Below are 12,359 nucleotides of genomic sequence, written 5' to 3'. Positions count from 1 at the left end.
CCAGTCTAGCATGTAATAGAAAGGCCAAATGAAAAACAAGGACAGACATTGATCCACATGAAATAGATGCCACCTCCAGGTCTTTTACGGGTAGAACTCACCGTTGGTTACTAGCCAAAGGCCAACCCTGCCCACAGAACCTGCCATGACTTCTGAGGCATTGGGATGGCACTGACATTCCAGAAAAGAGCCTACTGGGTTCATATTCTCTGCTGGGCCATTTTAAACTGTAACTGTAGTACCTCAACTATGACCTATGTTAAATTTTAATAATTTCTCAAGAGAATGTCTAATGTGTATTTTATTTCTTTCTTTAAATCTTTTCATCCTGTCAGTCTTGTTGGATACTCAAATGACAGCCAGAAGATTGTAGTTAAAACCAGTTTTAACTATAGTTCTAAAATACTGTATGTGCAACTTTAGATGATCTCCATCTAATACCTGGCAACTTTAGTTGATTGTCATTTCTCTTGAGGGGGATTTGATACCTAGGATTTCAAACCATCCTTTTGATAAGTTGTAAATTGACAGTGTATATTCAACCCACTGTGGCTGCCAAATATTTCTTGACCAAAATAAAGCAAAACTGATAACAACTATTAACAAACATCATCTTTTAAATACCTCTTTGTTGATAAACCAGCATCCCAAACAGTAGAGGGAGCCCAAGGTAAATATAAGTTCCTTTGCTTCTCAAATTTAAACAATAGCCAAATTAAAGATGGAAATAGTTATACACGACATAATAGATGTAGGGGCTGGGTAGGGAGGGGTAGATGAAAAAGTCCTCAAAGCTGAAAGAGCTGGCAGTAATATATACATATCTAAGCTGAACATGAAAAAGCAATATCTGCTATACCAAAATGGGCAAAGCTTTTAGAGCTCACATGTAAAAATGTGGTGGAAATAGAAGCTTCATGATGAAATTATGCTGAAAAGTTATACTGAAGAAAAAGCAAAAATAACTTCAAATGGAGGGAAACCATTCAGCCTTTTAAGTGAGAAAAGCCATAGCTCTGGGAGTAGATCAGATACTAATAATTCTATTGAAAAATTATCATTCAGGTAATGACATAGCAACCTGAATGACATAGCAACTCTCAATTTTTTTAAATAAAAAAACTCAATATATTTAGTATATTTATGGTTTTATAGGTGCACGGCATATGTTTGTGAATATTATTGCTTATGTCTGACATTTAACTGAGGAATTGCTAAAATGCCTGAAGAAAATCAAAATACCAGAAAACACCAAATTTAACTTGGAAAGCAAAATGAAGGAAAAATGTCAGATTGCATAAATAAGGTCTAGGAGGTTTTGATTAAAATTAACTTCTAGATAATCCAGTTATCAACTGTTAGTAGTAAATGTTAGTGAGCTTGTTGATAAAATTGTGTGTATATGTAACTACTAGATAATTAATTAATCTTGAACCAAAATTTTTGAAATTTCCGTGATTCCTAAACTAGTAGCAATCAGACACTTTCTTTTTCTTGAATCCAACAAAAAATGAGTATTAACCTTAAAAGAGTATTGTGCTATTCAATTCAGCTGAACAAACTCCTCTTAGCATTCACTATGAACTAGAAACTATGCCAGGTCCTGAGGGCTCATCGGTGAGTAACACACCCTTGCCCTCCAGGCACGCAAAGTAAAGAAAGGATCTTTTCTAGTTTCATAAATTCTCTAAGGAAAAAAACACACCTAGAGAATGGTGCAGCAATAATTTCTCTCTGCAAGTTTCAGTATTTCCAAATCACCAATATAAAAAGATAAAAGCCAGACAGATAGGTCCTTTTGTCAATATATGGGATACATAGTGCTAATCATATACTTTTATAAATATTCAGAAAATAATAAAGTAGAATTAGAGCGTATAAGCATGTTTTATGGGTTGCTTTGTTAAGAATTAACTTTCACATATTTTATAAACCATATTGTATGAAGAGAAAATTTCCAAGTGGAACTTCAGGCCTCAGCATGCCCTGCTGGACTTGGCAATGTGAGGTCTAAACAACTCCTGAAAACGATAGCATACTGATGCCGGGGCAAGTTAGAATAATTTATTTTCATCAATTCATGTGTAGCTGAAGTACCTATCATATACTAAATTATATATTTTCCATGCAGTCTAAGAACAATGTAGAGCCTAATAAAGTATCATTTTTAGTTACTATACTAGCAACAGTAAAATTGTCCTTTTTTTCTTTACTTTAACAATTTCAATACCATGTTTGTAGTCTTGATTTTTCTCTTGAACTTCAGTCATACATCCCATCGCCTACTTGCTATCACTACCTGGATGACATCTCAAATATAATGCGATCAAAACCAAGCTTCAGAGTTTTCCCAGCCAAACCTGCTCTGTCTGCAGCCTTCCCTTCCCATCTGAGTTAAAGCAACTCCATCCTTCCAGGTGAAAATTCTTGAGGACATTCTTGACTTCTATCTTTCTCTTACACATCACTTCCAATCTGTCAGCAAATCTTCCCACAAAATACATGTCCAGAATCTGGCCACTCCTCATCACCTCTCTGGCTCCCCACTGGCCCAAGCCACCGTTATTTCTTACCTCAGTCACTGCAGTAAACTTTTGTTGGGTCTCATGCTTCCATATTTCCTTCTCACAATTTAATGCCAATACAGTAACCACAGGAAAGCCTTTAATACTTATGTCAGACAACACCTCTTCTCTGTTCAAAACCCTGCAGTGCCCTCCTTTCATCCAGAATCAAAGCCAAAGTCCTTAAGAGGTCTACCAAGCCCTATGTGATCTGGGTTCCAGTATCTCCTTGACGTCATCACCTACTCCAGACACACTGGTCTCCTTGCTGTTCCTCAAACCCACTAGGCAGGCTGTAAATTTTTTTCAGAAAGCTCGCCCTCCTCAATACTTGCCTGGATTACTCTTTTGCCTCCTCTAAGTCTAGCATCCTCAATGAAGCTTACCTGATCACCCTATTTAAAATGGCAAACCAGCCACTGCCACCAACTCCAGATGTCCTTACCCTGCTCTGCTTCTGTTTTTTGGTAGCACTTGTCATCTTCAAACATGTTATATTATTTCCTCTTTTAAAAAAATTGTTTTATTATCTGTCTCTGCCAGACTAGACTGTAAACTCCACGAGGGCAGAGACCTTTGTCTGTTTGATACCTCACACAGAGTAAGGATTCCATGAATATTTGTTGAACGAGTGAAATCATCCATGTACTATTTGAGATTATCTAAGTAAATTCAGTTATTAGGCTTCACTATAAACTTTTCTAATATTTTTAAGTATCACATGAATAGAAAATCAAAACCTATCTGTTATTTCCATTATTTAAACCTGCTGATGCAATTATTTAAATTAGACTTATATATTCATTTTTTTATAATATCTAGTATAACTAGTAATTATTCTTGCATGGATTGGAAGTCAATTCATGCACATATGCACTGATAGGTTATTTGTTGTGGGGCAAGTGTTCTTTCCCTGAAGAAAACATGCTATAAATATTTATCAGATAAGTGTCAACTAGGAAGTATCTATAGTGGCACTGAAATTTTACTATTCATTTATGGAATATCCATAAGTCAATGTATAAATAAAGAAAGAAATCAGATGTCAATAGTTAAAGAATATAATGTTTGGCTTGGCCTACCTCCCCAAAATGGCTTTCTTTTAAATGTCTACATATTAAAGGTATTCACTGTTTTCTAACTGATAAATTACAACTGACTCAGAGAAAAATGGTGTAAATGAAAAATATATCACATTAGCAAGAATAGATGAATTAAAGGATACGCAATTTTCCTTCTCAAAACTGTTACCACTTAATGTAAGCACAAGCAACAGAATGTAAGGAAACACTGACACTTAGCATCCTGGAAAGATCTATAGAATTTATCAAATCTTAAAGGTTATCTTTGCTTGAAAAGCAAGCCTAAACCAAAACAGAGATATTACAGAACTTGTGAACATATGTGATGTTAAGTGGGGTGTCAGTTCCTTCTTGCAAATTTATTATAATGGATTATTATAAGGTTAAGGATAGAATGCTATCTAGAGACTCCCTACTCCAAATCTAGCATTTAGTGAGGAAATTAAAGCTTTACTTTACAAATAAGAAAACTGAGTCTCTGAGAGAGTAAATGATTTTCCCAAGTTCAAATGACTAGTTGGATAATTATTGCTTATTACAGTTATCAGGAGAAAATGATATTGAATGCTATCCCTAAAGAAGACGATGTTTTTCTGAACAACCCTAAGAACTACAGAAGAAATTGGAGGCTGTCCCCTATCGATGCAAGCTATAGCAAGGAAAATGCAAGTTCATGGGTCCTAATGAGTTGAAATGTTTTATTATATGGAGATGCTTGTTACATAACAGGTCCAATGGCGAACAGTAGGACTATTCAATCTTGAACTGCAAATTTTAAAATATGAAATAGTAAAATTTGGGACCTAAGGATTATGTGCGGTTTGCAAGTACTTATTAAGAAATGCTCTCCATTTCAGAAGTTGAGGAGCACTAGGTTATCTTTTCCAGATCACATCCTGAAACCATTAGTTAAAAAACCCAAACAATTTTTATAGTAGGTGCCATACTGGTTTTTTATAACAGTGTAAGCTATGGAGTTGAGGAAGTGTTTGGATGTTTACATACAAGTTCATACTGACCTGTTTAGATTTGGTAGGAAGAGTTAAGACATAGAGTTTAGAAACTAAAGCTTACTTGGTGGAAGAGGCTCATCGATTGTTGGGTAGTGATGATGTTCAGGCCTCAAGGAAGGAAGCTGGTTTACTGGCTGGGAATTATGGAGTATAGGACATTCACCTATGGACAAGATAGTCAAAACATTCAGGTTCACTCATTGCTATGGCAACGTGTTAAAAAAACCAGGACCGTAAAACAAATTGCTATAGAAAAAATTCCAAAGAATGGGCAATCTATTTTTGTGTCCATTTACTACAATCACAGTCATTCATGAAAGAAGGAACAGAGTTAATTACTTTTTAAACTCCAAAGAACATAGCCAAACACTTCATGACAATGATCTATACCACATAGACCAATATGTCGGATCAAGGTCTGATTCTGTAACCACCTGAATTATCTTGATAGAAAGGTGGCATCAGAAAGAAAACTAGCAGAGCCTGACTTGAGCCCAGCCAAAGAAATGGGCCTGTTTGAGGGCAGGGCAGCATTTCTGAGGTCCCATGACAGTTCAGTGGGCCAGTGCAAAATCATTGCTCTTGTTTAAATAGGTTTCATCAGAGGGCTGCCAAGAGGCTGTTTTTCAGATTTTGTTTTTGGGATGAAACTTAGATGGTGTCTTTCCAAGATGGGGTTAAGGAACTGGTGGGTCAAGAAGGTAAATTCCTTTAGTATAGAAATTAAAGAAAAGCCAGAGTGTTCTGGAAAGAGAAAAGGACAAAAGACAAAAGAAGTAGATAAAAGGTAGGAAGACTGAGACAAGAAAACTTGAAACACAGAAGTAAGATAGGAGGAAGAAGAGAGACGAACATGGACACATTTTAGAGATAAACATATCCACAGAATGCATGCCCCAATTATTACAGGCATATCTAATAATATTGTCAGTCAGGCTTATAATGAACTGAACAATGATCTAAAATGGTGCTACTATTTCATGATGTTCTCAGGTTCCGGTAACACTGTGTGTAGAGTGGCCATGTGGGTGGGAGGCCTACAGCACCAGCAATTGCAAAAGTAATTGCTCTTGGTCTTTGGAGAGCTACAGGCCCATGGGCCAAGAGACAGCTTCCATTCAGACTGGTGTCTCCTCCCCTTCCTACCTCACATGATCCTGGCTTTATTGCAATAGCCCATATTGGCCAGAGGACAAAGGTCAGACCTTTTCCTTCTTCTGTCCTTCTTGGCTGATGCAAACATTAAGTGTTCCATTATCCCTTAGGTCAAAAAAGAGAGAAACTGTAAAAAACAGCAGTTAAGATCTTTGTGGGATTTCAAGTTTCAAATATTTTCCAGAATGCCCATACATGGACAGGATGATTATTTCTTCTAACTCTAGATCCATAGAACTGATAAAAAGTAAAATAAATCAATTAGGAAGGAAGTTAGATGGTTTTAATTTAGCAGTGTCATTCCTAGAGCTAACAGAAAAACAAAAACAGAGAGGTATTTCAGAACAAAGGGCCCTTCTAAGTTTAAACATATGACACAATTTCTCGTGTGAACTCTGTTACTCAAATGCTTGGGGTCTCTGAGACTTTAAGGAAAGCCAAGGAAGGTGTGTGCCCCTGGTGTCAGCGCACAGCTCCTTGTGAACTGATTCCTGTTTCAAAGACGTGCTCTGTTTTTTAGTGGATCTCACACTCATGTCTGTTTTTATATATGCTTCATGTCAGAAACCAAAAACAATGGTACAGTTGTTATGTCATCAGCTTCTGTGCTTTTAATTTAGTTTCTTGGAAAAAAAAAAAAAAGAACAAACTTACCTCCTGTAATTAATTCAACCAATCAGATTAATCACTCCTCCAAGCTAGTGGAATATTGCTGCTTGCAGGGGTTAATGGAGCTGACCCTACCTGCTTGTGAACCCCAAGCAAATGCAGTCACATGACTGACACAGCTCAGCCAACTGAAAGGATGGAGCACACAGAAGAGGCGAAGGATTTTGTTCGGCAAGAGGCTGAGGCGCCACACCATCACCCTTGTCTCGAACACAAAGCAAGTGTTCAGAACGTCTAGATCTTCCAGGAGGGAAATATATTCCACTTGAAAAGTTAGTCTCACTGCTTATCTGCCTCGAAGAAGCCTCACTCAAGGGGAGGCTGAGGGCTTTACACATACCCTCATTTCGTCCTTCCAATAACCCTTTGAGGTAGATTCTACATTCACACCCGTTTTACAAATAAGCATGGAGCAGTTACGTAACTTGGCTACGGTATCGTGGCTAGGAAGTGGTGGGACTGGATATAATCAACCCAATCTCCAGGGCCTGAGGTCATGATCACATTACAGTGCTCTTATAATCTGATCTTAAGAAAGTTTTTAAAAACTGTTGTATGTTGAGGTTTAAAAAGGAGGATTTTATAAAAGGGAAAAGAAACAAAAAGTAGATAAAGATAAAGAATACATCCTCCATAAGCTGCTGTAGACTCATCTACCTGGGCATGTGCGCCGTCAGTTTACCGTGGCCTAGGCAGTGAAAGAATTTGCAACCTGAGAAGTCACGGCAAGGGGCAATAGTGATTCTAATGGGGGAACAGGGCCCACATGCACATATTAGGTGGGTTGCCTCGAAGCCTTGCTTTCTTGGAGCAAATGCCAGTGAGGGACAGATAGACAACACGGACACCCTTAGCTCAGGACTCACTACTGATGGAGGGAAGACTGGCTGCAAAGAAGTCACATGCTAACACATGTGCAGCTTTCATGAGATCAACAGTTCCTCTCAGAAATCTTCGTATTGCCTCTGGATAAGGAAATGCAAATATCCCTCCACTATGGTGATCACCATAGGAAAGTGTTCAGGTTCTTCTTAACCTTTTCTGAGTTTACAGCCTGCAGAATTCAGGAATTTAGACATTTCTTTAGAAGTTGCACTGCAAAGATTTCTGCTATGGCCCTGAAGCACCTTTCTGGGCAGCTTTCCCCTGATGGATAAGGGCATGGACAGTGTATACTGAGCTAATTTTCAATGAACTGTGTGTGGATTGTCTTCCAACAAGGTGGTCAAAATATACCCCATAGGCTACAATGGTTGACAAATAACAAATCCAACTTCATTTTTGTATGTTTCTGAGGTAAGAATTATTACATTTTAAAATGTAAAAGTGTTAGAAAAATAGCCTTTGGGTGTGAATAGTTGCTAGATTTTGCCTCTTGCGTCACAAAGCCTAAAGTATTTGCTATCTGGCCCTTTATGGAAAAAGTTTGCTGACACCCCATAGGCTACAATGGTTGACAAATAACAAATCCAACTTCATTTTTGTATGTTTCTGAGGTAAGAATTATTACATTTTAAAATGTAAAAGTGTTAGAAAAATAGCCTTTGGGTGTGAATAGTTGCTAGATTTTGCCTCTTGCGTCACAAAGCCTAAAGTATTTGCTATCTGGCCCTTTATGGAAAAAGTTTGCCGATCTCTAGTCTAAAATATTCCTGCCAGCTCCTAGTTATACTCTTTTATGTGTGTGTCCCCAAATCTCTTTATATTGTAATTATTTTTAATTGTGTTTAATTATTGAGTATTTCCATATGCTGTCTGACGCTGGTCTGTTTTCCTGCACCCAGCATAGAGCATTGGGCCCAGAACAAAGAAGATATTCACAACATCCTTGCTGAAGAAGGAAACGGACCACCGCATTTTCACTGCCATGGGTTCCTTCCACATCGTCTCCCCTGTGGGGTACTGTATGTCACTACAGTTTTCCTCCCTGGGTTTCTCTTTCTTTTCCATTTTTTTTTGCACGTCTTCTGATCACATGTGCCACTTTTCCTCACTCCTTCTTTCTCTGAAATGTAGAATTGGGCATTGTTGACTTAAAATTATTTTTGTGTGCTCACTTTAGTTCCTATAAAAATGTGTAGGTGCCAGGCATTTCTTTAGGTGCTGAGAATGCAAACACAGAGAAGATACAATTCTGGTCCTTCATGAGTTTGCAATTTAGAGACCACACCACCACATTTTATTTGGAGCCTAACTGAAACAGCAGAACAGCAAAGTAGCAGAATCTATATGTCTCTCTTTTAAAACAACCAAGTTATTTCATCTTGTTATATGACCTTTGAATTATTTCCCCCTATGTCACTGTCACTTGCCTGGAAGATGGTTCCCAACTCTGGATAAGGAAATGCAAATTAATTTCATGTATGATTCGAAAGCAAGACTAAGAAGGAGCTTTTGTGGTTAAAATACAGAACACATTTTAAAACTAGAGGTGGCATCTTTTGAATTAGAATCTTATTTGAAACAAAGCAATTTGCACATTCATATTATCCTTCCCTTCCAATCAGCCTAAATAAATAAATAAATAAATAAAAGAAAAAACAAAACATAGAAACACTAAAAAAGAGAAAAGCAACAACAATAAACAGAATTGAGCATCAGAAATAATGACCAGTTATGAAAGATAGGTAGACTATTCCTAACTATATGTACACAGACTAGTTAAATTCTAAAATAGAGGTAAAATCAATGTCCCTCCACTTATATTATGTTCATTGCTAAGCTTTAATAAATTTTGGGAAGTCAGCAGATATTTCCACATTATCCACCATTTCTGCTCATGTCGTTGGATACTAGCCTTGATGCTCTGGCTGCTGTCAGGGCAGGAAGGGTAACATATACACTAGCCACAGTGATAAGTTAAACAGAGAGTCACATGCACACGTGCGCACTCACATGGGTGCTCTGGTAACTCTTGGTGTATATCTGAGAGGTGGTGGGGTGTAAGCTATTGGTAGTCACAGATACACACATAGGACAGGCACACACATTGGCAGCAACCCCATGTGGGACTGATCCTCTCACTCTTCTTTTTAAACCAGGTTGGTTAGCCCCGTGTCCCCCTCGTGGTCCTATTCTCACTCTGATCAGGTTTGAGGTCTAACCTTCTCTCCGATTGCTTGGCCCCGCCATGGGGGATTCCACACCATCCGCGGTTCTTGCCACACTCTCGTTCATGCTCCCGGTGGGGGCGGCTGGCTGGTCGTGCCACGGCCCGGCCGCGTTCACAGACTCCAGGTCCAGCTCTGGGCTCTGCACCGAGTCCGGCACCGACTCGAAGGCGCTGTTCTCCTCCTCCTCCTCCTCTTGCGAGGAGAAGACGGTGCTCTCGGAGATCTTGGCGCTGTCCATGGAGGAGAAGCGGGTGTGGCTGGTGAACCTGTTGCCGTTGTAGCAGGAGCTGCTGTAGCAGGAGCTGCTGTAGCAGGACGTGCTGTAGCAGGAGGAGCTGTAGCAGGAGGGGCTGCAACAGGACGCGTCGCAGCCCTCGAAGCTGTGGTCCCCGCCTTGCCTGGGGCTGTAGTCGCTCTCACTGCCCGTGCTGGGGTGCGTGTCGCCATCCGGGGCCGAGCTGTTGGCCACGCCGGAGAGGCCGGGGGCCATCGTGCCGAGAGTAGCCCCCTCAGGATCCTCCAAGCCCTCCTCCAGGGCAGGCGGCTCAGCAGCTACCGTGTCCCCGTCGCTGAGCCCGTCCTTCTCCACCGTGTCCTTGAGCGTGGGCTCTTCCTCCGCGCCGTCGTCCTCCCCGGGGCTGCCGGCCTGGGCCAGGGGCAGGCTGTGCAGCAGCGTGTGGATGCGGATGTAGTGAGTGCGCGGCGTCTCTGGGTCGCTGCAGGCCGACGCGATCACGGTCTCCAGCTCGGACACAGGCAGGGAGCAGGGCCTGTTCTTCCTCTTCACCGAGGCGCGCAGCTGCAGCCTGTCCTCCGGGGCTCCCAGGGCAGGCACGTGCCCATCGCCCTCTTCCGCCTCCTCCGCCGCCTGTCCCTTTTCCTCCTGCCCCCCAGCCCTGCTCTCTTGGGCCGCTTCCTCTGCCACAGGATCCCCAGGGCGGTCTTGGGCTTCACTGTCCTCCAGCAGCTCCGGTGGGGGTGCCTCCCCTCCCAGGGCCAGCCCCTCGGCCACCTCTTCTGCACTCAGGGTGGGCTCCGTGTCCTCTCGCCCCAGGCCCAGAAGCTCCCCAGCCCCATCAGGTCCCACAGAGACTGTGTCGAGGTCGTCTCCTGCCTCAGTGGTACCTGCCGCTTCCTCCACGGGCTTGGCAAGCCCCAGGCTCGCGCTCCCTTCGGCGACCAGGGCGCTGCCCTCCCTCGGCTTCTCTGACTCGGAGCTTCCCGAGGGCTCTGGTGCCTCCTGCGGAGGGTCCCCAGGGTTGCTCGCCACCAGGCTGTTCATAGGGCTGCCCGGCATGCCCGCTGGCTCAGCTTCCGTACTCAGGGACATCTCTTCATCATCTGCGGGCAAGAGGAAAATGTCACTCCTTCCACAAGAGAGCAGTTGGTGTTAGTGTACTCTGCCAGACACGGACATGTACGCCTTCCCAGGGGATTTTTATTTTAGGACTAGAGGCCCCGTGCACGAATTCGTGCACTGGTGGGGGGGGGGCATGGCCTGCAGGGAGCAGCCGGCTGTGGGAGCTCCGCTCATCCTGGTCAGCTGAGCAGTGCTCCTACTGTGGGAGCACACTGACCACCAGGGGGCAGCTCCTGCATTGAGAAGTGGTCATTCAGGAAAAACGAATCCTAAAATTTACATGGAACCACAAAAGACTCCCAGATAGCCAAAGTAATCTTGAAAAAGAACAAAGTAGGAGGTAACACACTCTCTGATTTCAAATTATACTATAAAACTATAAAAATAAGAACAGTATGGGAATGGCACAAAAACAGACACATAGAACAATGGAATAGAATAGAGAGCCCAGAGATAAACCCTCACTTATATATAGTGTTAATCTATGACAGGGGAGGCAAGAATATACAATGCAGTAAAGACTGTTTCAACAATAAGTGGTTCTGGGAAAACTGGACAGGTACATGCACAGAAATTAAACTGGATCACTTTCTTATACCATATTACAAATAAACTCAAAATGGATTAAAATATAAAACCTGAAAATATAAAACTCCTACAAGAAAATATAGGCACTAAAGTCTTTGGCATTGCTCTTAGCAATACGTTCTGGGATATTTCTCCTTGGGCCAGGACAACAAAAGCAAAAATAAACACATCAAACTAAAATGTTTTTGCACAACAAAGGAAACCATCAACAAAAGGAAAAGACAACCTTCTAAATAGGAGAAGATATTTGCAAATGCTATATCTGATAAGGGATTAACATAAAAAGCATATAAGGAATTCATACATCTTACTATAAAAAACAATGAAATTAAAAAATGGGCAGAGGACCCAAATAGACATTTCTCCAAAGAGCAAATACAAATGGCCCATAGACACATGAAAAGATGCTCATCAGTAATCATCCAAGTAATGGAAAATAAAACCTCAATAAGATATCACTTCACACTTCTCAAAATGACTATCATCAAAAATTAAGACATAAGTTCCAACAAGGATGTGAAGAAAAAAAGGAAGCCTCATTCATTGTTGGTGTTGGTGAGATTACAAATTGGTACAGTCACTATGGAAAATGGTATAGATATTTCTCAAATAATTAAAAATAGAACTACCATATAATCCAGCAATATAACTTTTGGGTATTTATCTGAGGAAAACAAAAACATTAATTTAAAAAGAACCTATGTTCATTGCAGCATCCTATATAATAAAAGCATAATATGCAAATCAACTGAACTGCAGAACAACTGGTCGCTATGACGTGCACTGACCACCAGGGGGCAGACGCGTGCAGGAGC

The 12,359-nt window shown here is 41.1% G+C and overlaps 1 protein-coding gene across 8 annotated transcripts in view; it reads right to left on the bottom strand.

The window, feature by feature from the left end:
- Positions 1 to 4,658: 4,658 nt before the first annotated feature.
- HECW1 (HECT, C2 and WW domain containing E3 ubiquitin protein ligase 1) overlaps positions 4,659 to 12,359 on the bottom strand; it is a 116,225-nt gene continuing 108,524 nt past the window's right edge. For all 8 annotated transcript variants that reach the window (XM_014543558.1, XM_014543556.1, XM_014543560.1 and 5 more), the window contains 2 exons: positions 9,588 to 10,937; positions 4,659 to 4,822 (listed from right to left, as the gene is read on the bottom strand). In XM_014543558.1, coding sequence (XP_014399044.1) covers positions 4,710 to 4,822; positions 9,588 to 10,937 — 1,463 coding nt within the window. In that variant the 3' untranslated portion in view covers positions 4,659 to 4,709. The remainder of the gene's footprint in view (positions 4,823 to 9,587; positions 10,938 to 12,359) is intronic.

The sequence above is a fragment of the Myotis brandtii genome, unplaced genomic scaffold (assembly GCF_000412655.1).
Source record: "Myotis brandtii unplaced genomic scaffold, ASM41265v1 scaffold3280, whole genome shotgun sequence".
Lineage (NCBI taxonomy): Eukaryota > Metazoa > Chordata > Mammalia > Chiroptera > Vespertilionidae > Myotis > Myotis brandtii.
Note: the sequence above shows the minus strand (reverse complement) of the source record. Positions and strands in the feature narration are given on the sequence as shown.